The 26,324-nt window shown below is 48.2% G+C and overlaps 2 protein-coding genes across 3 annotated transcripts in view; both read right to left on the reverse strand.

Annotated features, from left to right (window-relative positions):
• The window catches only part of ZNF609 (zinc finger protein 609), a 66,656-nt gene extending 63,148 nt beyond the window's left edge, over positions 1-3,508 (reverse strand). Inside the window, exon 1 of the mRNA XM_081337693.1 lies at positions 3,301-3,508. The gene's annotated coding sequence lies outside the window, so the exon portion shown is untranslated. The remainder of the gene's footprint in view (positions 1-3,300) is intronic.
• A 9,326-nt stretch (positions 3,509-12,834) lies between these two features.
• The window catches only part of TRIP4 (thyroid hormone receptor interactor 4), a gene marked incomplete at its 5' end in the record, with an annotated part of 31,464 nt that continues 17,974 nt past the window's right edge, over positions 12,835-26,324 (reverse strand). The window contains 3 exons of one of the 2 annotated variants that reach the window (XR_014027724.1): positions 12,835-13,489; positions 16,426-16,639; positions 19,798-19,900. Coding sequence is in view for 1 of the 2 variants with exons in the window: in XM_081337625.1 (XP_081193751.1) it covers positions 13,422-13,489; positions 19,798-19,900 (171 nt within the window). The remainder of the gene's footprint in view (positions 13,490-16,425; positions 16,640-19,797; positions 19,901-26,324) is intronic. The other variant, XM_081337625.1, reaches the window with a different exon arrangement.

Below are 26,324 nucleotides of genomic sequence, written 5' to 3' on the forward strand. Positions count from 1 at the left end.
GATCTGAACAAGTGAACTAATACTTGTAAACTGGAGAAGAATTTGTCACCCACACATCTTCAAAATACAAACATACTGAGACAAAAGTAGTAAAACGGCAAGGACTGAACAGTCTTATGCCGTCAGTGAAAATATGAAATTATTTCTCATTCACCCTTTATAAACCTTGATTTCGTACAGACTTACACCAAAAGATGGTACTAACCCACCACCACCACCAAAACGGCAGCAAAGTCTCTGAACATAAGACTATTTGGTAAAAATTATTACTCCTATCTTAGAAAAGTTGTCAAAGAATCTGTATGCTTATTAGACATCAAAGTCTGTGATTTCTCATTTCACACAATGGGAAAGCATGACAACAAAACCACAACATTCTCTACATCTGTCTTGAAATGAAAAAAGATCCCAGCAAGCTATTCTGGCTATAAAGCTAAGAAAATCTCACAAACACAATCTAGATGGTATTCAGAATATAATGACTTAAAACTAGACATATATGGATTGCTAATAGTACAACTTTCTGATATTACTGTACTGAAAAAAAGATTAAATATAGTTAACGTTCATTTCTCTATTAATATCCAACACAATGGAAGCCTAGTAAGAATATTCAGAATACCAAGCAAGTAAGGAAAAATAGACTATTATGCAAAAAACCTTCTGATGCATTAAAAAAAATTAAGAGAAAATAAACCTGAGAAATCTTATTTATTTTAAAACAGTAACTAGCTGACTATTTAAAATATTCCTTAGGATTTCCACTGAGATTACTTGTCATCTATAATTATGCAAGACAGTCTGTAGCAAGTCAAAAAATAATAAAAAACTTAACAGTATTTGAACAAAAGTGCTGGGCTACTGCTTGTACTAAAATTCTGAGCCTATTTACTTATACAGAAATCCAAAACTTTAAGGACTTAGGTTCCTATCAAGTTTACACTGCAGAGGTAGGACACAGAGTAAATACACTTTACTCATTTGAGGTAATAACTTGTTTGTGCAGATCCTGCACCTCTATCAAAAGAACAAAACAAGGTAAGAACTCTTAACTATTCCACAGATTTAACCTGATAAGTGGTTTGCTGGAGATAGCTGTGGATGTATTTTCCAGTACATTAACATTTAAAGATTAAGAATTCCTTGCACTTCCAAGATACTTGCAGGCCTAAAAGGTTCAGCGTAATCTATACTAAGATCACAAAACAGGTATAACTTAGACCATTTTCAGAGCAATGATGCTATAGTATCACAGGTGGGACCCAAAATACATCAATGAAACGTTTTAAGTTTTTGAAACTCATCAGAAGGGATAACTGTTACAACAGAACTCCTATAACATACCCCTGTCCTTCTGAGAGGTAAAGTAGAGATTTTAATTCTATCACGGTAGGACTCTGGTTCTTGAAGGGAGTGGTTGATGGAAGCTAAGATACAAAAGGTGAGAATTCAGCTTCAGAGGAACAGCTCTTATATATCGGAAGCAAAGCCTGACAAAAGGCATTTGTTCCCAAGCCAAATAACCAGTCCAAATAAACCCCAAATGTAGGCATAAATAAATAAAGCTAGCTGCAACCAGATTGGCTCAGGCAGGACATTTCAACCTACCCATTCATTTCCTCCTACAACCATCCGCAACAGTTAAACAGCCTTTACTTCAACCCACTGAGGACACTGCTGATGAGCTGTCATTCCTCACTCTAGAATTCAGGAACTCTTCAAAGACAGAAGGATGGATGGCCTGTCCCATGTGAGGCAGCCAGACTGGCTAGAAATACCAGGCCTGAATGCCATGTTCCTGATACACCGACTATAACTTCCAGATGAGGCAACTCCTTCAGGACACTGAGATTTTATGTAAGTTTTGAAAGATACAGAAAGCACCAGCGGGTTTTTTGTTGCATCAGACCTACCACAAACCTGCCATTAACTACAGGTAGTCCTTGAGTTACAACCGCAGTTGAGCCCAAAATTTATGTTGCTAAATGAAACACTTGTTAAGTGAGTTTTGCTTCCTCTTGTGACTTTTCTCGCCCACAGTTGTTCAGCGAATCATTTGCATTTGTTAAGTGAATCTAGATTTCCCCCTCGACTTTGCGGCTCGGAAGGCTTGCAGACCCCAGGACACTGCAACTGTCCTAAAGACGAACCAGTTGCCAAACATCTGAATTTTTTGATCACGGGACCACGAGGACGCCGCAACTTGTCGTCCTGAATGCGAAAAAGGGCCGCAAGTCACCTTCACAGTGGCGTTGTAACTTTGAACGGTCACTAAATGAACGGCGGTAAGTCGAGGACTACCTGTATCCACCTGGGACAACTAAGAACTTCCAGGCCACAACTTTTACACGGCCAGGAGGACTTAAGCCAGTCGTGGTCCACAAGGATGAGTCAGCTTAACCCTCTTGTAAGTATCTTTACGACATCCTCTAAGGCAGGGGTCTTCAAACTTGGCCTTTTTTTTTTGACTTGTGGACTACAACTCCCAGAATTCCTCAGCCAGTGTGCCTGGCTGAGGAATTCTGGGAGTTGAAGTCCACAAGTCATCAAAGGGCCAAGTTTGAAAACCCCTGCTCTAAGGAGCAGCAACCGGGAGCCACCAGCCTTCTCCTCCTGCCGTCGGCCCTCCAAAAGCCAGCGAAACGCCAGCGATGAAAACACGTGACCGTTCGAGCCTCTCCGAACCAGCCCAGCCTTCCAGCACCCTCGCCGGACACTTGCCCCGTAAGATGGGTTCCCCCGGAGCCGATGCAGGCGAGCTGGAGAGACCGGCCGCGGCAGCCCCCTCCCCCCCTCCCCCCCCCCACCACCATCCCGCCCGCGGAGACGCCAAGTTCCCCCGAAAGCTGCGAAAGTGGCCGGCGGCGCTTGGAAACGCCCGAGGGTAGCCAGGCGCCGCGGGGCTCCTCCGAGGGGGTCTCCCCGAGGCTGGCGGCGCACGTGCCCGCAGCGCCCGGGCTGCCCGAACCGCCGCCGCCTCAGAAGACACTCGGCGGTGACCCCGGCCGGCCCCCTCCCCAATTCCCTCCCTCCCTCCCTCCCTCGGAGGGGAGCCCCCCCCCATGGCGGCCGGTGGGCGCAGCGGGGCTTTTGTGCGAGGGGAGGGGGAGGCCCGACCCCCAGGCGGGAAAGGCCAGCCCCCGCCCCGCCCCCTCGGCCCCCCCCGCCGCCCCCGCCTGAGGCGACTCCCGCCGCTCCGGCCTCAGCAGGAGCCCCGAGCCAGGCCGGGGCCTAGCGTGCCGCCATGAGGAGCTCGCCCGCTCTCTCGCCCGGCCCGGCCTCGCCTCGCCTCACACTCACTCTCGGGTCCCGGCCGGGGCCGGACGCGCCCCTCAGCTGCCGCCGCCGCCGCCTCCATGAAGCCTCGCTCCTCCTCCGCCGCCGCCGCCTCACGGGCCCGCCATCCTCTCTCCTCACGGCCGCCGCCGCCGCCGCCTGTGGGAAGGGGAGTGTGCGCGCCGCCGCCGCCGCCGCTGCTGCTGCGATCCGGCTCTTCCCTCCGCGCGGCCGCCCGAAAGGGAGGGGGAAAAGCAGCCCAGGCGCTCGCTGGAGCAGCAGCGGCAGCAGCAGCCCGGCCCGACCCGGCCCGGCGGCAAGGAAGACGCGGAGGCCGGAGCGCGAAGCGGGAGAAGCTTCCCTGCCGCGCGCGCCCAGCAAAACCCGGAGCTTGGAGCGGAGAGGCGGCGCGGATCGGAAAGGCGGCGGCGGCGGCGGCGCGGTTCCCCAGAAGGCGGGAGGAAAGGCCGTCCGCGCCGCCCGGGCGTCGGGCAGAGCCTCCCTCCGGGGCGTCAAGCGGGAGGCAGGAGAGAGAGAGAGAGAGGGGCCCCCTGGTCCGCCCCGCCGCGGGCGCCGGAGTCGGGCGCGCCGGGAAGTGGGCGCCGGGGCAGCGGTGGGATTCGGCCGGTTCGCACCCCTTCGGCCGAATCTCTCTAGCTCAGGGGTCTTCAAACTTGGCCCTTTTATGACTTGTGGACTTCAACTCCCAGAATTCCTCAGCCAGCGTGCCGGACTGAGGAATTCTGGGAGTTGAAGTCCACAAGTCATAAAAGGGACAAGTTTGAAGACCCCTGCGAGTCTAGCTGATCTTTGGGTTGCCCAGAACGGACTTCTGGAAGGGGCATCCAGACAGACAGACAGACAGAACCAGTTGCCCACCTATTGGGATCCCACCGCTGGTGCCGGGGACCCTGGTGAGGTGGGATGCATTGGGGTGGGCATCCCCTGGCCCTGCAGAGGGAGGGGGCCCCCTCCCCGATGCTTTAAAGCCCCCCCCTCCCGGCCTCCGCAAGGGCCCTTGGGCGGGAATTCTGGGAGGGGGTAAATGCCTAGGGAGGTTCTCAGTCATCCAGCATCCCCAAAGTGCTTTTTTTTTTCCTCCCCCAGGAGGTAACTGGACTTTCTTCTGTTTCTTTTGAAGACGTTTCGCTTCTCATCCAAGAAGCTTCTTCAGCTCTGACTAGATGGTGGGGAGTGGAAGGATTTCTATTGCTTGCAGACAGATTGGTCGTTTGCATTCCTTTAGAGCATGGGTAGGCAACCTCGGCTCTTTTAGGACTCGTGGACTTCAACTCCCAGAATTCCTGAGTCAGCTATGCTGACTCAGGAATTCTGGGAGTTGAAGTCCACGAGTCCTAAAAGAGCCGAGGTTGCCTACCCCTGCTTTAGAGCAAGGGTCTTCAACCTTGGCCCTTTTATGACTTGTGGACTTCAACTCCCAGAATTCCTCAGCCAGCCTGTGAAGTCTACAAGTCATAAAAGGGCCAAGGTTGAAGACCTCTGCTTTAGAGATTGGTTGAAACCAGCGTCACCTGAGTAGTGCAAATGCCTGTGCAGCCTTCTTGGGAGGGGTAAGAGATCATTGACATGGGGGGCAGGGGAGAAGAAGAGGGCAGGTCCCAGCATCCTTCACCTGAGACCATCCAGGTTGGGACAGCGCTTGGAAATGGAGTTCGGCAACATCTGGAGGGGGACAGATATCTCCATTTAGTATAATTGTTAAGGTGAGGATTTCCTGTACTGTTATTTTTTTTTGGGGGGGGAACGTTTGAGGACAGCTCCAGCACCTCCCACAGAAAGGAATAGGAGTGATTTTCAGGTAAACCTGAAACCGGAGCACTCTGATGCTAAGGCCATTTGCATATTCACCTCAACAGCCTTGAGACCCATGCTTTAGGAATAAGCCAGCCCAGGACTAAATTGCATGGGTGTATTGCCCACTTAACTAGGTTTGGGCTGAAATGATTTGAATGGCTGCTTCCACCATGGTTAGAGCTGCTGTGCGGTTTCCAGATGGTCTTTGCATAGAGCCCAGGACAATCCTTGGGGACCACGCAAGCAAAGTTACGCTTCTGAATCTAGACAGCTCACCTGACAGTAAGTGGATTCATAAATCCTGAGTTTGCCCTCTCCTTCAGAGAGCTGCTTAATCCAAAGGCATTTCCAGGCCGAGGAGTGTGCATTGCATAGGTCTTGAGGTTTTTTTTTCTTTAACAAAAGCATTCAAGAAAGAGGAAGGGTAGTATTGCAGTACTTGACTTACAACCATTCATTTAGTGACCATTTGAATTTACTTGCAAAGCAGTGCAGCATCACCATAATACGTGATCAAAATTCAGATGCAACAGCTGCAGTGTCCCGGGTCACGTGCTCCCCTTTTCTGACCTTTTGACAAGCAAAGTCAAGGGGGAAGTTGGATTCACTTAACAGCCGTGCTACTAACATAACTGCAGTGATTCACTAAACAAAATATGGCTAAGAAAGGGTCGTAAAATGCTGCAAAACTCACTTTAGAACTGCCTTGCTTAGCAACAGAACTTTGGGCTCAATTGCAGTTGTAAGTCGAGGATGATTTGCATTAGAAGGACAATACCAAATCGGTCAGACTATAGTAGTCATAGGTGTGTTCTTGCCCTGTTTACCCACATTTTTAATATCCTACAATATCACTGCGTGCCATCAGGTGGCATTTAGGTGTAAAGCCCTTTTAAAAACATAATTATACCTATCAGCAAGTAATGAACCAACTCATCATCTTGTATTTGGAATTCATTGCAAGGTGTTTAAGTTGTAGTTGAGGTGCTGCAACAGAAAATTAGGGAGGTTTTTGTTTTTTTTAATAAAAGATTGCTTCATTTTACAAATCATTTGTGGGAGGAACTTTTTCACCTTCTCCTTAGGAATGCTAACTTAGATACTTCTGTGGGGTACAGCTGGTCTAGCACAGGCATTAAAAAACAACAACCACACAAGTCCATACGTCTGTTCCTCAATGATGCAAGAATGTTGGTCTGCTTTTATGTATTCAGAGGATGGCAAAAATGCTAAAACACACATCACAATTACATTCTCAGTGAGCAACCCTGAAACTATTTACTCTAGAGATTCAAAGGCAGCTGATTCATATAATCAATACATGATGGAGTTGCATAAAGTCTCTGGGACTTCCTTGATGCCTGGGACAAAGAAGAAGCCTCCCCCAATTGTGCAGAACCCTACACTTGGGCATCCCCTGGGCAAGAGCATAGAATCGGCTCATTCTTCCACAAGGGCAGCCAGACAATCCTTGTGATCTTCTGGCTTAAAACACATCACCATGACAAGACCTCAGGAAAACAGCTCTTCTGAGGACGTAGCGTATCGATGTCTCAGACCGACCATCCAAATAATGGAAATCTTGGTGTGGGTAGAGGAAGCTACAACCTTACTGAACCGTGCGCCCTCCCGGCACAGCGCCCCGATGCCCTCTGTTCAAGATCAGGTGCTGGCACCGAAGAGAGGAGGGGATGGAGACGTGTCTATTTTCCTGACTCAGCACTGCAGATTGCCCAGCTGAGAGCCGGCTTCATGGCATGATTTACAAGGCTGATTGCTGATTAGATTGTTCTGTCCGGTTGCACCATAAATAAAAACTGCTTACTCTCCTAAGGGGAATCGTGCGGGCTGGCCTGACCTGCAGCTCTGCGCCTCTTCATAGCCCTGGGAGATTTATTGCTGTTCCAGAACTCCATCGGACGTCTTTAAATTAGTCCCGTTTGGCCTTCCTTCAGCTGGCAGTCCATTATCCTCTCTGGCAGCCGTTTTGGGGACTTCTGATCTTGGCGTCGCCTCCTAAGTGCTCTTGGCCCGTAGAAACCTCTTCAGCCAGTGCCTTGCCGAATCTATTTCGGGTGCTTGAAACTGAAGTGGAGGTCACAGCCTTAGTACAGGTGGTCCTCAACTTACGGCTGTAATTGAGCCCCAAATTTTTGTTGCCAAGGGAGACATTTGTGAAGGGGGGTTTGCCCCATTTTACTGTGACTCCTCTGGCCACAGTTGTTAAGTGAATCATTGCAGTCGTTAAGTTGCTAACCCTGTTAAACAAATCTGGCTTCCCCATTGACTTTGCTTGTCAGGCCGCAAAAGGAGATCACACGATGCCGGGACACTGCAGCCGACACCAATATGAACCAGTTGCCAAGCGTCCAAATTTTGATCGTGTGACCACGGGGATGCTGCAATTGGTCATAAGCATGCAAAATGGTCATGGGTCACTTTTTTCAGCGACGTAACTTTCAACAGTCACTAAATGAACTCTTGGAAGCTGAGGACCACCTGTACGTCCGAGTAACCGGCTCTCCATTTGGAATGCTGTCTCCCAAATGAGATCAGACGCCTTTGCTGTCCTGTCAACCTGGGTACGCTGGGCGCCCAGCACTGCTCAAACAGCATGATAGGCCTCCTGTAAATTTAATAAATGTGTTGGGTGTAGGACATGCCTGCACGACAGCGAAACATTTAGCTTTCAGTGTCTTGCACGCCTAGCTTGCTTGGTTGGTTCGTGGTTTGTGTGTGAAGCGAAACCACAAAAATGGGGTTGGGTCGGCTGTGATTGAGCTATGTGGAGAATGGCACGGGTGCGGGCAAATTTTTGTGGGCTTCCTTTCAAAAGCCCTGGCAGCAACATCAGCTCAAAATGAAACGAGCACACAGCCTGTTATTATGTAAGCAAACAAAAGTTTAAGGAAGCAAACTAACCTACATACCTGAAGTGCATCGGGTGTCAACTGGCTGGGAGCCGAGACCGTGTCTATGTCATACAGGTAGTCCTTGACTTACGACCACAATTGAGCCCCAAATGTCTGTTGCCCAGTGAGACATTTCATAAGCGAGTTTGGCCCCATTTTTCAACCTTTCTTGCCAAAGTTGTTGAGTCGCTGCAGTTGATAAGTCAGTAACATGGTTGTTAATCTGGCTTCCCCCCTGTTGACCTTGCCGGTCAGGTCGCAAAAGAAGATCACGTGACCCTGGGACAACCGTCACAAAGAGAATTTTGATCACATGATTGCATGGATGCTGCCATGGTGGTGTGAAAAACAGAAGGCCCTTTTTTCAGTGCCGTTGTAACTTCGAACTGTCACTGAACAAATGGTTATAAGTCGAGGACTAACTGTAGTGTGCAAGGACAGGAAGGGCTATGTTAATCAGATGACTTCAGTTGCCCCTTGAATTAAATTATTCATCAAATGCTTGCGTCGGAGGGTAGGAAGATGGACTTTGGGCACTTCCAAGGAAAGAAAAAGGGAGAGAAACCTTATGCCTTTTTAAGTTTGCTGGAGAAGACTTCTTTTTTTAAAAAAAACAAACAAACATAAATCTCTGAGGCGTCAGGAATTCTGGGAGTCAAAGTACAGACATCTTAAAAGTGGCTAAGCCTGAGAAACGCTAATCCAGATTAAGTCTTCTTTCTTGCATAGATGACTGAGGCTGTTTGCTAATCCCTCACCCTCTCATGGGCTACACCGTGAGCATTTTGAGCATCACCTGAACTTACACAGGTCTTGTTTTAATGATCACCCCCACGCACGCAAAGAGACACCTCTCAGGCATGACTCACATGTAGCGTGCTCTGTTTTCTAGGAAATGAAGGATGTGGGAGGACGACAACGCTTGGAAATGTTGACGGGCATCTTGGCTCTGGGTCACATCGTCTGGGTGTTAGTGAGGGCAATAAAATCAAAACACAGCTAGTCCTCGGCTTACAGCCATTTGTTTAGCGACCGTTCAGAGTTAGAAGGTCACCGCAAAAAGGGACCGACAACCATTTGCAGCATCCCTTTGGCCACATGATCAAAATTCGGATGCTTGGCAGCTGACTCGTATTTATGACGGGATCATGTGATCCCCTTTTGCGACCTTCTGGCAAGTAGTCAGTGGGGAAGCTGGATTCAATTCAAAGCCATGTTATTAATAACTAATAATTAATTCACCAACTGTTGCAAACTGGGGCAAAGCTCACTTAATCGACTGCCTTGCTTAGCCATGGAAAGTTTGGGGTCAATTGGAGTCATAAGCTGAAGGCTACTTGCAGTTGATTTCTGGGGGTACCCAGGGCATTTCAGCAGGCCAAAGTCGATGTGGGGGGGGGGCAGGAACGGGGTCCAAGCTAAGTGGCCCAAAGGGATTATTGTCAGATTTTTGCCATTAGAACAATCCGTGCAACATGATGCTTTTCAGGGAGGAGCAGCACACGTGCTAATCAGCCTTTGGAATTTCGCGGGCTTCTTGCAACCTTTTTGGGCAAAGTGTAGACCAAACATTGGCGCTACAAGGAACGCTGAAAAAATAAAAGTGGAAAGAGAGTTTACCTACCAGAAGGAGTTCAATAATTAAACTGCATCCCTGTTGTTAAATTCTCGGGCTTCTGAACAATTATCTTAAACCCCGCCCTTCAGTTTTCATGTGGGATAATTAAGAAATTAAAGGATGGGGGGGGGAAAGAAAAAAAGGATCTATTTACTGATGAGGAAGTGGCAGATGGGGGAAGAGGGAGGACAGGGCCAAAGTGCCTCACTGCTGGAATCTACCTTGGGCTAACCCAGGTGTTGCTACAAACAATGGGGTGGTTTGCACATTGTGCCAAGCAGAGATTAAAAATGGTAAGAGATGGGTTTTACAAATGTGCTAAGCCATAAATCAACCACGTTATGGGCTAAGCTGCTGATGGTGCCATAGTGTGGCCAAAACGTTCTTTTCCAGGCACAGTTGATCACGACATGGTTGTCAGCCACCTGATCCCCCACACCCTTTTTTAACGTACAACTTTACTTTTTTAGGAACGCAACCAAAATAAATTAGTATTTTTGGGGGGTTAAGTTGAGGTCCTGTTGATTCTTTTTCATAGAATCATAGGCAAATGGGACCTAAGAGGTCATTACGCCCAACCCCCTGCCTGCTGCAGGATTCACTACACCAGGGGTCCCCAACCTTGGCAACTTTAAGCCAGCTGGGGAATTCTGGGAATTGAAGTCCACAGGTCTTAAAGTTGCCAAGGTTGGGGACCCCTGCACTACACCCTCCCCAATTTTATTTTAATTTTGCAGATTTTCAAATGGCTGCCGATTGCTTAGCCCCCGTGTTGTATAAAGATAATTCAGAGATACTTGCACCGTAGACTGTATTGCTTCCTGGCAGTGAAATTGCTTGTCTCAGGAATCTCTGATGCCCACATCAGTCTATTCATTTATCATTCAGGTAAATCTATTTTCCCTTCATGGGAACAAAGGCTATTGCAGAAGCAGCAATTGGGAAGGGGGGGGAGGAAGGAAAGGACATTCAGAGGGGGAAAATTGCCTTTTGTTTTTGTTTGGTTTCACATTCTCTGTCTTCTCCTCCCCCAAACACTTATCAACCTTCTGTTGGGAATTCCATACAGTATTGTCATTTAAAATAGTGTGTGGGGTGGGGGGAAGAGAGAAATCAAGCAGATTGTCTCTCCTTGGAAGCATTTTGCAAAATGACTCCTCCTCTCTTTTTTGGCCTGTTTATTTGTGAGTCTTTCCCAACTTTATGGATAGTTTAAAGCAGCCTTCATTGCGATCCAGATCCTATGAATCTGCTTGGAGGGCAGATCCATGCCCATCATACCGCAGTAGGGATGTTCTCAGAACATCTGTTTGCTTACCTAAAACCATCAGCACATAGTATTATCCATCTGATTCTCCTGAATTTCTGAACCCCTTCCTTCTATCCCCGCTTCCCTTCCCTTCCCTTCCGTTTTTTTTTAACTTCAAGCCATGTTTGGCTGTTACACCCGAACTGGCTGGATTGCATCCACCATCTGGAGCCACTGCTGGTTTAGTAACTTGGTTCGGTCACTTAGGAGAGCAAATCATGGGCTGCTTTGACAATAAGGGAAATCTCTGTCCTTCTACATTGGATTGAGCCACAGCTCCTTGCAGACCTTAGCGCTGATGTCGTTACCTAGTTTGGTAATGAAATGTCTGGAAGAAAACAAACTCGGAGGGCACCAAGGATGCCACACTTCTGCGCCTTCTTCCACATGCTCAGAATCTTTCCCCCACCCCTCTTGTAGATGAGGTTCACAGCCCACGGCCTCGGAAAGTGTAGTCTCCAATGCAACAAGAACATTGAACCACAATAGGCAATTACAGCCATTAAGCCCAATAATCCACGTGCCCCACAAGGTCCTTCACCCTGTCCTTCACAGCATCCCACCTATCCTAATAGTTGTAGCTTGTGAGAAATTGCACTGCGGCAGTTTCGACAAGGAACCCTTCCGACTCTTATTTGGGGAGGCGAGAAGAGCTGGGGGCAGATTTGAAAGGAGTGTCTGGATAAAGGATGGCAAAGGCTGCCAAGGGGAGGCAGTGTGCCCACACACACGGGTGTCCATAGTAACTCCAAATGTCACCAGGAGGCAGAGAGCATCGGCAGTAGTAGCTGCCAAGGGAAGAATCTTTCAGTTCAGCTCATCCGGCTGCGTTTTGGCTGGCAGCGCTGGATCCTCTCCAAACGGGCAGGTTGGAACAGCAACCTTGCCATGAGCTGCAGTGGGCAGCAAAGGCGCTTGGCGTAAACATATTCACGACCTGAACGTTCATTCCAAGAATCCAGGCGAAGCTGTGTGGGGGCGGGGCGATGTCTTTGGTTTCCTTCTCCCACAAAAGTTCATTCCTCAAAACTTCACCCAGCCCTTTACCCCCTCGTTCCCAGTCCGCCACCCCCTCCTCACACAGGCTCCAAGTCCCCGCTTTCCCACTGTCTTTCAAAATTGGAGTTGCAGTCCCAACACAGTGTAAGGATCCTGGGCTAAAGAACGCCGATGTGAACGAAGCACAGTGTATCAACCCTCCATCTCTTGCAGAACAGTGTGTGAATCCATCAGTTAAAGGGAGAGGATGAAATGCACTTTTCCACCTGCGGTGCAGGGCACTTCAACTCACACACAAACAAACCCACCCTTAGCCAGCTCTTCCGGCTTCTCTGCGGATGCCCACGGGCACGGGTGTGTTTATGTGAACAAAAGCAAATGATTTAAGGTGAGGTGTCGGGTTAGGAGCAGGAGAGCCGTAGACAGCCCATCCACAACACTACCTGTCGACCTTAGTCCCACTTTGTAAATTAATAAAGGGGATGAAGGCAAGTTGGCCTCTCTTGCTCAGCAAGCGGTTCTGGCTGGTGCTTTATACAACTCGGATAAGGTAAAGGTAAAGTTTCCCCCGCACATGCGTGCTAGTCATTTCCAACTCTAGGGGCCGGTGCTCATCTCCGTTTCAAAGCCGAAGAGCCAGCGCTCGTCCAAGGACGTCTCCGTGGTCATGTGGCCGGCATGACTAGACGCCAAAGGCACACGGAACGCTGTTACCTTCCCACCGTAGTGGTTCCTATTTTTCTACTTGCATTTTTACGTGCTTTCGAACTGCTAGGTTGGCAGAAGCTGGGACGAGTAACAGGCGCTCACTCTGTTACGCGGCACTCGGGATTCGACCTGCCAAACTGCCGACCTTCTGATTGACAAGCTCAGCGTCCTAACCCACTGAGCCACTGCGTCCCTCTTACAACTCGGATACGTCTTCCCAAACCAGGTGCTGTTGGGATCCCCTTTGGCGACCCTCCGGCAAGCAATGTCAGCGGGGAAGGGAGATCCGCTGAACAGCCACGTTACTAATTAGCAACTGTAGTGATTCACTTAACAACGTAAAACGGGGCAAAACTCATTTAACAGCTGACTCTCTTCGCTACAGAAACTTTGGGGTCAATTGTGATCCTTGCGTTGAGGGCTACCTATATAGATCCCAACATCCGTAACTAGGAGAAAGGTGAAAACTATAATCCAGAGGACCCCAAACAGTCTCCAGCTGGTCTAAGACGGCCCTCTAAATCCTGGGGGAAGATGCTGAGGCATAATTGCACCCTCTCCAAGGACCCCCTTTGGTCACAAACAATTCAGCACATTTTTTCTTTTTTTGGCTGCGATTATAATGATGCAAGGTAACAGCAATTTCCTTCTTTTTTTTCTTCTGCTTCGAACCCTAAGATGCTTCCTTATCAGCCCTGCTGGGGCCTCAGCTCCTGTTCTTCTCTGGGGTCCAGAAGAGTAAGGTGGGGATTGTAGTAGAGGAGGAGGAGGAGGATTTGGGAACTCAGATGGCTGCTTTCTGCTTCATTAACCCTTTCTTGGCTCCCTGGTGAATCTTGGAATCCAGCTTCCCTGAAAAGAGAGATAGGGAAAATATGGGGATGGGGTGGGGAAACTATTCAGTACTTACTCTTCAAGGCTGTTTGTAATTCAAATCCACTGCAGGCACTAAAGATCTCTCTCCCAGCGTGTGGGCTGCTGCTATCTTTGGATTTTCCCATTTCAGACCACAGGGCAATTCTCAAAATCCAGCTGCGGAGTCAAAAGCCTTGAGTAGAAGGCAAAAGAAGCAGGGGAGAACAAGAAAGAGGACCGAGGTTGCCCGTATGGCCGGCAAAATGAAATGAAAGTGGGCAGTCTTTGTAAAACAGGTCCCAAAGAGCGAACTGGCAACTTAATAAAGCTTGGAAAGAGCGGGCAACAGAGGATTCTGGTTGCAAACATGGCTCTTCTTGGGACCGAAGCTTTCATGTGCCCTTATAGTTGCATTCTGAAAGTCTGTGACAGTTTTTCTTCACTTTGGCAACTTTTAAGATGAGTGGACTTCGACCTGCTTGCTGCCCCGGGAATTCTGGGCGTTGAAGTCCACTCAACCTTACGGTTGCCAAGGTTGAGAAATGTATTTATTAATTCAATCCTGAGGGAGGCCTCCAATTTTCCCTCCTTCATCATCTCTTCTCTTGGTCTCTCTCTTTTGCCAGGTCCCTTCACTAGGCTAAGCCAACAAGTAGCTTTGTTCCACTCCACTCGGAACGGCGAACTGTAACCGATGACTGAGCAGGTTGTGTGAACCCAACCAACTCTGGCTCAGTCGATAAGCCACGGTGAAAACAAATCTAGCTTTGCTCACTGTCAGGTCCCATTTCTTTTTTCATCTCCCTCAAGGCAAGCTGCTTGCTAATTTCACACGTTTTTTTCCTTGTTTTGCCCAAACCCCCAAGTTGATTCAAAGCCGGCAAGATGAAGCAGTGGAGAAGAATGAAAAGCCGACGAGGGTAAGTCCAAAACATCTCCTGGGGAAAAACACTTGTTATCTGGCTGAGATTGTCCGCCAGCTTAACCACAATAAGCAAAATATGGGTTGGAAGGACAAAGTATCCTATGACACATTACAGGCTGCCGGTGCCCTGCCAGGAACTATCAGCTGCTGCCATCACACGGCTCATCCAAGCAGTCTGCATTCTGCTCTCTTGGACCGAGCAACTGGACCGTCTGCCATAGGGCTTCTGCCTCCCAATGCCCCACCTCATCTTCCTCCCCCACTAGAAGGATGGCGCCGCCATGTCAGTAGCTCTGCCTGGCACGTCAAATGAAAGGGCTGCCAAGAGAAGATCCTGATATTGCCTAGCTCTTTTTTTCCTGCCGGATGAAAGGCAGATGCTGGCCCGAAATGATAGGTTTGAGCCCTGGTAGCACTGTGGGATGGGGTGAGCTTCTGTCACTCGCCTCTAGCTCCTGCCCTGCCCACCCAGCAGTTTGAAAGCGTTATTGCGAGTAGACAAATGGGTACCATTCCGGCGGGAAAGGCTAGCTGTGCAAGGAGAATGGGAGCCGGTGCTGGACCTGCCTGGGTTCAAGGCAAGATTGGCGGAAGAGGCCCTGGAAGATGTCATCAACCTGAACACCGCTAGCCAGCTGGTGCAAGCTGCTTTGTGCCAGCTACGCACAGTGGATAAACACGCAGGCACAAAAGCGAACAAGCTAGCAATTAGGCTGCCAGGACTCCTCTGTAAAGTGGTAAATCTCCCTGACAAATGTATGCCATACAAAATAAATACGGGCAGATATTTCCCTACAGCAGGAAGAGTGGTGAGCTGGGGAAGGCACAGAGTGGGCCTTAGTCCACACCCTTTGTGCCCAGGCTTTCATTTTTGCATGCTAGATGTGTACTTTCCAATGCTAGCTGTATTTCTTTCTCACCTGCCCTAAGCAGCCGTTCTTGGCCCGATGTTTAAAACCGAGCCAGGAATATTTGTCGACAGCTTGCCAGGGACCCTCCTGTCGGAAGCCAACCAAGCCCTCTGGGAGGTGAGGGAAAGAAACAGACAGGAATTTGATTCTGGAAGGGAGAAAGTTGATCTCCCAAGGAGAGAGGCATGCCACACACTCACTGCTTGAGCAAATAGGCGGAATCAAGATTTGCCAGGTGCATTCCTGTTCAGGGCTGTCTCGCCACAGCTGCCTGATCAGCTCTCACAACAACAGGCTCTCTGCTTCGCCAGACAAAGCCAAGAGTGGACGTCAGGAAATCAAGCCACATCAAGTCACACATACCAGAGTGTCTACTACAAACACAGGAGGGTGAGCCAGTTGCTGTAAACCAGGCCACCCCTGTAGGGATACAAATGCTGTTTCCCAATAGTTGGAGACTGCAGTGCTTTTACCATGTGCGTTTTTTGACTATAATAATATAATATAATATACGCAACAAAAGTGCGTATAGTCAAGGCTATGGTCTTCCCAGTTGCAATGTATGGCAGTGAAAGTTGGACCATAAAAAAGGCCAAGTGCCAAAGAATCGAGGCCTTTGAGCTATGGTGCTGGAGAAGACTCCTGCGAGTCCCTTGGACTGCAAGGCGATCAAACCGGTCAGTCCTAGAGGAGATCAACCCTGACTGCTCTTTAGAAGGCCAGATCCTGAAGTTGAAACTCAAATACGTTGGCTACCTAATGAGAAAAGGACTCACTGGAGAAGAGCCTAATGCTGGGAAAGATTGAGGGCAAGAGAAGAAGGGGACAACAGAGAATGAGGTGGCTGGATGGAGTCACTGAAGCAGTAGGCATGAGCTTAAATGGACTCCAGAAGATGGTAGAGGACAGGAAGGCCTGGAGGAATGTTGTCCATAGGGTCGCGATGGGTCGGACACGACTTCACAACTAACAACAACAATATAATGGCAGGGAGGGGAACGCCTGCAGCAGGTTCACTAACAGGAGAAATAACAAAAAGGAACAGTGTATTCCACACCAAAATGACCTTTGATGTTCACCTAACACCTCGGACTCACTGTTCAAAAATCCTCCCTCCTCTGAAAGCAGGAGAAGGTGATATTTTGCTGACTGCCGAGGAATATGGTTGCTTTGAGGGCTCAGAACAAAAGGCCACCGATTTTGTCATTCAAACACTCTGGAGATGTGGAAGGAGAAGCAGTCCTCTTTGGAAATCAGAATTTGGCAGTTACTGAAATCCTTCTAGCATTATTCATCATCTCCTTCAGAACTCTTCAAAGGCAGAGCGCCAAAAAAAAGGGGGGGGGAGAAATGTGATTGGTCATCTGTGCATCAGAGAAATTGGAGATTAGGTGACGCAGCAGATTAGAAATCAAACTCGGACATCTCAACTGACCCTCAGTGGGTTGTTTCCCCCCCTCTTAAACAAAGTCAGCAAAAATTACTTTTCCGTCAGGAAATGGTTAGGATTGAAAGATCAGACAAATCCTGACCCATGAAGTTACACTGACTCCAATTCCTCAGATCAAACCACGTGATTGTATAATGTTCTTCAGAGACAAATGTTAGCAAGTTACTAGTCCAGTTGTACAATTATCATGGACCGGAAGTGAGACAAGTTCCTTTCTTAGTCTCCCCTTTCCTTTGAGGGTCTGCCTTCAAGGAACATTTCTGTGGTTTGTTAAACCACAGTCTCCTGCAATTTCTAAAATAGGGAACTGCTTTAAGTACCACTTACAAACCAAGCCAGAATTTTTCTTGAATCAGGACACCTAAAGATGAAAAGGAAGGAAGACTTGCGGAAACCCAAGGCTTATTTCTCAGGACCAAGATCACCCCATTTCAGTTAGACCACTGATGTAGGAGATGACCAGGCTGAGTTTGAGGAAGGGGTCAAATGCGTCATCGGTCACGAGTCCCTTCATGCCCGCAAGAGATCTAAGTCCAGCTCACCATGACTTCCTTCTACTCTTATCTCCTGCTAATTTCCCTTAGCTGCTAGTAGTTGAGATTCTTGTAGAGAGCTTAAGCTTACAATAAATCGTTATACCCTTTTGAACTGCCTGAATCTCCTGGTTTTCCTGGCATTTGACAACTGATTAAACAGAAAATCTGCAAGGTCTTTCTCTTTCTTTCTTTCTTTCTTTCTTTCTTTCTTTCTTTCTTTCTTTCTTTCTTTCTTTCTTTCTTTCTTTCTTTCTTTCTTTCTTTCTTTCTTTCTTTCTTTCTTTCTTTCTTTCTTTCTTTTGGGAAGTCTCAAGAATATGGATTGTCCTGATGTACTTGGTACATTTGAAATTTGGGCCAATGTATTTCTGCGTGTTCTAAAGTGCAACGTAGACGTTAAAGTACTTTTTAAATCGTAATGTGAAATTGGACACACCATGCTATCCAAAGCCATCATCTTGCTCCCACATCTCTATAGCACGATCCTGTTGAGTTCTAGGTTACAATAATGGGCCTAGAGATGCATTTTGAGCGAAGCCTGACTTCTTCATAAACACAGGTCTCTGAGGAGCACTTTATGTGCAATATATCGTTGTCTCCTTAGAGCAAGGAAGCACAGGGATAATCTCACATGTCAATAAGGGCAGACGAATCCTTTTACGTGCCATAAACGCTGGGTTGCTTGGAGAGTTTCCAAGGGACGCACAACAAAACAAGGTCAACTCACTACGCCAGGAAAAATTAAACACAGTTCAGCTCTGCAGAAAGGATATCCGTGTCGGAAACTGTCACAAGTGGAGTAACTCTGGTGCTTCATAGGAAATATAAGATCAAATCTCTTTGTCTGAAATGGTATACGTTCTCCTGCTTGAGCGGGGGGCTGGACTAGACCTCCAAGGTCCCTTCCAGATTCTATTCTATTCTATTCTATTCTATTCTATTCTATTCTATTCTATTCTATTCTATTCTATTCTATTCTATTCTATTCTATTCTATTCCTATTCCATTTAATTAGACAAGCACCAACGTTGCACGGCGACTGTAATTATTGCTATCATTTTATCAGCGCTAACTGCTAGGCAGCTGAGAGAAGGTTGTACCAAAGGGAGGTAATTGCTAATGCATCCTAAGTACAAAAGAGCTGGAAAAGTCTAGCTTTTCCAGAATCTAAGCTAGGTAAGAATTCACTTCTTTGGGTAAGATTCCTCCCTTCCATTCTCTACACACCCATCCAAATGTTGCTTCTCACACCAACTGAGAGATTTCAAGAGAGCAAGATTTTAGGAGAGGCAGTCTGTCAGAGCAATGATCTTTCCCCCAAGAAGCTCGCTAATCACACCTGAATGTCAGTTTTGTCATTCATTTCCCCTCAAGTCAAACTGGAGTCTACTGAGTTCTGGCTTGGCCAAATGGCGCCACAAAAATCTTTCTACGGTTCCTCCTCCGGAAGGAGAAGAGAACGTGACCTGGCCAGGAGAAAGCTTTGCTCTCCAGGGAAGGAAAACCAAAGAGGAAGCGGAACGCTCACGGTGAAATGTGCACTGCATGAAAACAATGCAGGCAATCCTCAACTTACGTCCAAAATGTCCATCCCTAAGCAAGACAGTCACAAAGTGAGTTTCTCCCACTTTAGGACCTTTCTTTCCACCGTTGTTAAGTGAACCACGGCAGTTGTTAAGTTAGCAACGTGGTTGTTAAGTGAAACTGGCTTCCCCATGGACTTTGCATGTCGGAAGGTCGCAAAAGGGGATCACCTGACACACACAGACACACACACACCCTGGGGCACTGCAACCGTCAGAAGTACCTGCCGGTTGCCAAGCATCCAAATTTTGATCATGCGACCGTGGGGATGTTGCAACGGTTGTAAGTGTGAAAAACGGTCATGGGTCAGTTTTCAGTGCCGTTGTAACGTTGAACAGTCGCTAAGCGAACGGCTGTAAGTCAAGAACCACCTGTATATTCAAAGCCTTCAAGCAGTGACTTTAGCGCCTGGGTGTCTGCATGGCTGGCTGGGGAATTCTGGGAGTTGAAGTCCACAGGTCTTAAAGTGGCCAAGGAGGAGGCTTGAGGAGTGCTTGCATCAGAGATGAGAGTGGAAAACATGCAAACGAGAGAAGTTGCCTGGAAGCATCTACATTCTACAAAAATTGACATGGGTGTCCCGGGGAAGTTGCTGGCACCACTGCTGTGGCCTGCCCTTAGTCCAGGGGTAGGCAACCTCGGCTCTTTTATGACTCATGGACTTCAACTCCCAGAATTCCTGAGCCAGCATGGCTGGCTCAGGAATTCTGGGAGTTGAAGTCCATGAGTCATAAAAGAGCCGAGGTTGTCTACCCCTGCCCTAGTCCCACACAGCCCACCAGGACTGCGTAGCTGTCAGATAAGTCTAGGAGACCCCCTGAAGAACGAACGACAGGCACACACCCCGAGTCATTATGCCAGCCCCCTCCCTCCTTCAGGAATAGAGACCTGCTACTTACAGATTTTATGTTTGCCCTTGATGGGGAACTTAATAACCATCTCCTGGGGGTTAGAACAGATGAAGACAAATGGAGAAGCCGACTCCTGGCTCAGCTGGGGATACTAGAAGGGGGGGAAAAAAGAGGAGAGCACAAAAAACATCAGCATTACACATAGGTTATCAGCACCGCAATAAATTAAGGGAAGAGAACTACCTACCGAGGGACGACTACGCGGATGGAGGGGAGAAAAAAAACCTCTCGAGCGCTACCAAGCAAGCTGAAAGGTAAAGGCAGGGAAGAGCTCCCCTACCACAACATTTCTTGAAACCTGTTCAAAAAGGGAGGCCAAGATCAAAGGGAACCCACACTGTGCACAGACCAATCCCAGCAGCCAGCTCAAAAACAGCGCTAGAATTAACCTTTGATTTCATCCTGCAAAATTGCAGCCTGGGAAGGAGGGAGGGGAGAGATTTTGCACCCTTTCCTTTCCTTTGAGCTTCCTTCAAAATAACAAAAGCAGGCATAACTATCCCCAGCCCCCTTCTGATTAAGAGAAGAGAAGGGGTTTTTTGGGGGGAGAGAAGCAGGTTGAGCCAATCAGGGCAAAGATGCCACCAAGATGATCCACAATGACCAAGTGGGCACCTTTTTAAGTATCCCAAATGATATCCCAGAGGGGAAAGCTGAGAAGACTGTAGTTCCATAATCCCCGACAACACAGCCTAGAATAAATTTAAACGACAGGATTTAAAGTTACAGGAAGAAAAAGAGTCTGGTTGAATAGTAGAAGACCTTTCCAAACACAAGGAACGATTGTGTTAGCATCAACCGCCCAAAAGGGGTGGTCTCCCTCTCACCGAATGCATCCAAGCAGAATGGGGAATACCTTAATTGGAATTTGACTTGGATTTGTGCAGTGAGTAAAGGAGGGGGACTCCTCAATCTAAAGTGCCCTTTCCAACCCTATTAACTCTACAACCATTTAAAAAAATTTAAATGCTATATAGAAACGATGGTACTCTGGTCCCATCATCACCATCTATTCCACCTATAGGCCTAGGCCGCTTTATGACTTGTGGACTTCAACTCTCAGAATTCCTGAGCCAGGCACGCTGAGGGGACAGAGAGGTTTCCAAGCTGAGCCATGCTGGATCAGGAATTCTGGGCGTTGAAGTCCACGAGTCCTAAAACAGCCAAGGTTGCCTACCCCTGCCCTATTCCAAAAGACCTGTGATTTTTTTTTAAAAAAAATGACAAAGTGGTAAAAAACAGATGGCTATTCTCCCTCCCTCCCCAAAACTGGCCATCTTCTGACGTTCCTCTCTGGCAGGGACATTTCCTACAAAGCAGGCACAATACTGGGGGCAGCAGATCACCCCCCTCACCCCACAAAAGACATCCAATCTGATACTTCCTTGGGGGAAGGAGCGCCACAAGTGTGAATCTCCCTATCCCGGCCACTGTACTGCCGACTTCAGAAGGTCTATGCGCAGGGTGGCTAGGGAGAGGACCTTAACGCTTGGCCAGATGGCTACAGCAGAAGGCACCCTTCAGGCAGCTCGGCCTCAAGCCACTGGGAACAGGAAAGGCTCTTCGACTGTGAAATGGCAGCTGGTGGAGCGTCACGTGCGGGCGGCCTTCAGAGACCCAACGGGGGAGATGCAAAAGGCAGCTGCATTGTGAAGGCCCACTTGGTGAGATGGCTCTTCACTTCTTCCCCCATAGGGAGATGGCTAGACCGCGGGTCTTCTCCACAGCATGTGCAGAGAATTGGCTTGTGGAGCGAGCAGGAAAAGCAACAGCAGCAGAACTTAAAACTTACATACCGCTTCATCGTGCTCCACGGCCCTCTCTAAGCGGTTTACAGAGTCAGCCTCTTGCCCCCAACAATCTGGGTCCTCATTTTACCCACCTCGGAAGGATGGAAGGCCAAGAGTCAACCTTGAGCCGGTGAGGATCGAACTGCTGGCAGTCAGCAGAGTTAGCCTGCAAGACCACATTCTAACCCCTCTGCCACTTGTAAGGCATTGGACTTTTTTGGACCATTTCAAAGCAAGTCAGCTCTCACAGTTCAAGAGAGGATCTGATAAATCCAGGCAAGGGCATGTTTGGATCCAAGGTTCAGGGTCACTCTTGGAACAACTAGAGGTATGTGTGAAGCCCAGAAGCAAAGACTCCTTTAACTCCTTGCCCTCAGCAACTGATTGAAATTCATTTCCTGTGCATATGGTGGAAACGTGACCTGGTTAATTCAAAGAAGCATTTCGGGGGAACCAAAGAAAGGGTGCACGCCCAAGAGGCAAGGAAGGAATCCATAAAATGGAGCAACTTTCCACAAGAGAAAAGAATGTAATTTTGACTGTTGGCACCAGTGAGTTCAGCCAGAAAGCCTCAGCATATTAAAATCACCCCTTACAAAAGGCATTTCAGAGCTAGATGGATTACCGAAGGAATTCAGTTTAAGATAGAATCCCATGCTTACTGCCAAACACTGCAAGGAACAAAGTCTGAATTCCGTTAGCCTAAAAAGGTAAAGGTAAAGGTTCCCCCGCACATGCCTGCTAGTCGTTTCCGACTCTAGGGGCCGGCGCTCATCTCCGTTTCAAAGCCGAAGAGCCAGCGCTTGTCCGAGGACGTCTCCGTGGTCATGTGGCCGGCATGACTAGACGCCAAAGGTGCATGGAACGGTGTTACCTTCCCACCGGAGTGGTCCCTATTTTTCTACTTGCATTTTTACGTGCTTTCAAACTGCTAGGTTGGCAGAAGCTGGGACGCGTAACAGGCACTCACTCTGCTACACGGCACTCGGGATTCGACCCGCCAAACTGCCGACCTTCTGATCGACAAGCTCAGCGTCCTAACCCACTGAGCCTACGTTTCCCCAAATCATCCTACTTCTCCAGGGCTGGCTGCGTTAGGCTTGCATTGCGTCTTAAAGGCTAACTGACTTCGGGCGTCAGAACTTCGGAATCAAAATCCTGCCGGCAACTAAGCTGCTGACTGAGCACAACCAAAGCCCTGGCATCACCAAGGCAGAATCTCTGCGTCACACATCGGGATCCCTACTCAGCAGCATAAAGCACAAGCAGCATAAAGCACAAGTTGTGGCTGTAAGTTGAGGACTACCGAGTATTCCGGGGAGGAGGGAGTGGGGCGGAGTTGTCAGAAGCCACCCTGCCTGGATGTGAGAAAGTTTGCAGGCGAGGACCAGCGAGAGAGGAGCTGTGCAGAAACGCTGCTGCTGCTAATGGTGGGGCAATCAAAACGGCTTTCTTTTCTTCGGAAGCGGCGCTTGCAACCTCCACCGCTGAGGTGGCAAAACGCCCTCTTGCTGCGCTATTCAAAGCAGGCCGCGTTCTCCCCTGGAGGCTGTCAAGAGCTCCTATCTGCTGCTCAAAGATAACAAAAACAGGCCGGCAAGTGCTTTGGCTGCTTTGAAGGGCAGATGCAAAGAGCTCCGACAGGCTACTTCGCTTGCTTTTCATCTGGCACTCCTGTCAACTCCCCTTTGCGCTTGTTCTTCGCCGCGGCCAGCCTCGCACGAAGTGCCAGTTCCCTGAGCTGGAGCAGGGGCAAAGGAGGCAAGCCCTGGAGAGGCACCCCTGGCTAATCTGGCTCTCCTTCACCCTTATCGGTGGAAGGCGGGATCCCGGAGTTCCCGGGCCAGGATCAAGGGAGGCAAGAGGGGACTGGAACCGCGGAAGCCTCGCTGGCTTATAAACAATGGGAGCTGAGAATGAAGGAATGGAAGCCCTGTCCAAAACAAAAAGAGATGTCAAAAAGAGATGCAGGGGGGGGGGGGAGAAGACAACCCCCTTCTCCTCTTCCGGCATACCTAAAATCTAACGCAAAGGCAGGAGGATTTATCCACAATAGGATTTAAAAAATAAAAATAAAAGCTTTTCACATCAAAACAACGGAGTGACGGTCTTAGGGAGAAAGTTCTGCCTGATGGGGCTGCTGTTGAAAAGGGTTTTGTGGCCCTTGGCACTCTCAGGCTGGCTAATTAGAAAGGATTCCAAAGACAACGTTAAGGCAAGTTCACAAAAAAACCCGTGTGTGTGTGTGGTGTTTAGGTTGTTTAAAACAACTGGCCTCAGCCTGGCATTTTCCAGACGTGTTAGCTCACAACTCCCACTGGCACTGGCTACATTGGCTGGGGATGAAGAGGGGTGACCTCTGAGCTTGGTTATTTGCTTGCAGACGTTTCATTACCTGACTAGGTAATATCATCATCAGTGCTGACGACTCGTGTTGTGCTTTGCCCTGCCAGGGTGGGTGGAGGTGTGGTTTTCTCTTTGGCACTTCCTTGAGCAAAGTATTGCAATAGGAACAACCGAGCAGAAAACCACAACCCCATCCACCTGGGCAGGGCGAGCTGCTGTGTATAAATGGGGAGCAAACCCCACAATTATCTGCACCGATGATGTTACCTAGTTGGGTAGTAAAATGTCTGCAAGCAAACAACCAAGCTCAGTTTTTATTTATTTTAGCATATCGCAAGGTTAACCTAAGCTTGTAAGCCGCCCTGAGTCTTCGGAGAAGGGCTGGATATAAATGTAATAAAAATAAATAAATAAATAAATAAACCAAGCTAGGAGAGCATCCAAGATTCCCCAGTTCAACCCCAAAGTGCAGAATCCCCCTCGGCTAGGTAGGAGATGAGATATATATATATGCAGTGGGGCACATCCAGAAGGCACCAGGTTGGAGAAGATCTCCTGAGAATTCCAAAGAAAATTCCAGCATCTCCACCCGTAACACCAGGGATCTTCCTTCCCCCAAATGGGAACACACACCTTTCTTCTATCAAAAATCCACAAAACGGCAGCAGTTGCATTTTCTAGCGGTTAAGGCTTGGATAAATCAAACAGAGCCAAAACAAAAACCCACCAAGAACTGAGCAAGCTTTCGATTTCCTCGAAAAACAAAAGAGAGACGGTGAACGATGGCCAGAGTTTCTAGAAATTGTAAAATTCCACGCAGCTGGAATGCTCCATATTGGGGGGAATGACAAGCAGTCCTAGACTTATTTTCATTTAGTGACCGTTCAGTCCCTGGAAAGAGTGACTTACGACCATTTTTCACATTTATGATCATTGCAGCATCCCCGGGGGGGGGGGGTCACGTGATTTACATTCGGAGGCTCGGCAACTGACTCGTATTTATGACGGTCGCAGTGTCCACGGGGTCCTGTTGATCCCCTTTTGCGACCTTCTGAAAAGCGAAGTCAAAGGGGAAGCCAGATTCATTTAACAACCACGTTACTTAACAACCGCAGGGATCCCCTTAACAACTGTGGCAAGAAAGGTTATTAAATGGGGCAACATTCACTTAACAACCATCTCACTTAATGACAGAAATTTTGGGGTCAGTTGTTGTGAGATGGCCTCACGAGGTCGATGGATCGTTAAGGTGCTTCCAAGTGAAAGGCATCACGCAAGAATGCGATCATTCAAAGCTTTATTTAACGATAAAGTAAATAGAAAGAGTTTCCTGGCATGGAGGCCTCCATGCCTGGATTGTAAGCTAGCAGAAGAGAGAACAAAGAGATCAAGCAAGCAAAGCAACAAGCTAGACAAAGAGCAGCCCCTTGAGCAGAGGTATTTATGGGGGGTCTCGGCCCCTCCCTTACCATAAAACTCTCTCGCCAATGGGGCTGCAGGGGTCGGGGACCCCTGACCCACCAGTGGGGGCAAAGAAGCCTCTTTGCTCCCATCTGATGACCCTTTTGGGGAACTGCCATGGCTGGCACAAAAACATCTAACAGTTGTGATCCCAAGTCAAGGGCAACCTGTATTCTAGCTGGCGGCTATTACTTTCTTCATTGGTACTTCCTGTTGGTTTGGATGTTTTCCGCCTTAAGTCAGCTAAAGTTTTAAACCAGCCTACAACACGGTGATGTGGAAAATGCAGATTACAGCAACAGATTAACTAGTTCTTGTTTCACTATTTCTCAGCGACCTAAAGTGCTTTTCTTGTTTGCAAACCAACAGGCTTGTCTAAGTTGTATAAGTTTTTTTTTTTTAAAAAAGTCCAAGGAATCACGTGAAGTGTTAATACCACTTTACAAGGCCTTGGTAAGGCCACACTTGGAATGCTGCATCCAGTTTTGGTCATCACAATGTAAAAAAGATGTTAGACTCTAGAAAGAGTGCAGAGAAGAGCAACAAAAATGATCAGGGGACTGGAGGCTAAAACATATAAAGAACGTTTGCTGGAATTGGGGATGTCTAGTTTAATGAAGAGAAGGACGAGGGGAGACATGGTAGCAGTGTTCCAATATCTCAGGGGCTGCCCCAAAGAAGAGGGAGTCAAGCTATTCTCCAAAGCACCTGAAGGCAGGACAAGAAGCAACAGATGGAAACTAACGAAAGAGAGAAGCAACCTAGAACTAAGGAGAAACTTCCTGACAGTTAGAACAATTAACCAGTGGAACAACCTGCCTCTAGAAGCTGTGAATGCTCCAATGCTGGAAGTTTTTATGAAGAGACTGGACAGCCATTTGCCTGAAATGCTATAGGGTTTCCTGCCTGAGCAGGGGG

The sequence above is a fragment of the Vipera berus genome (assembly GCF_964194415.1).
Source record: "Vipera berus genome assembly, chromosome: 12".
NCBI lineage: Eukaryota > Metazoa > Chordata > Lepidosauria > Squamata > Viperidae > Vipera > Vipera berus.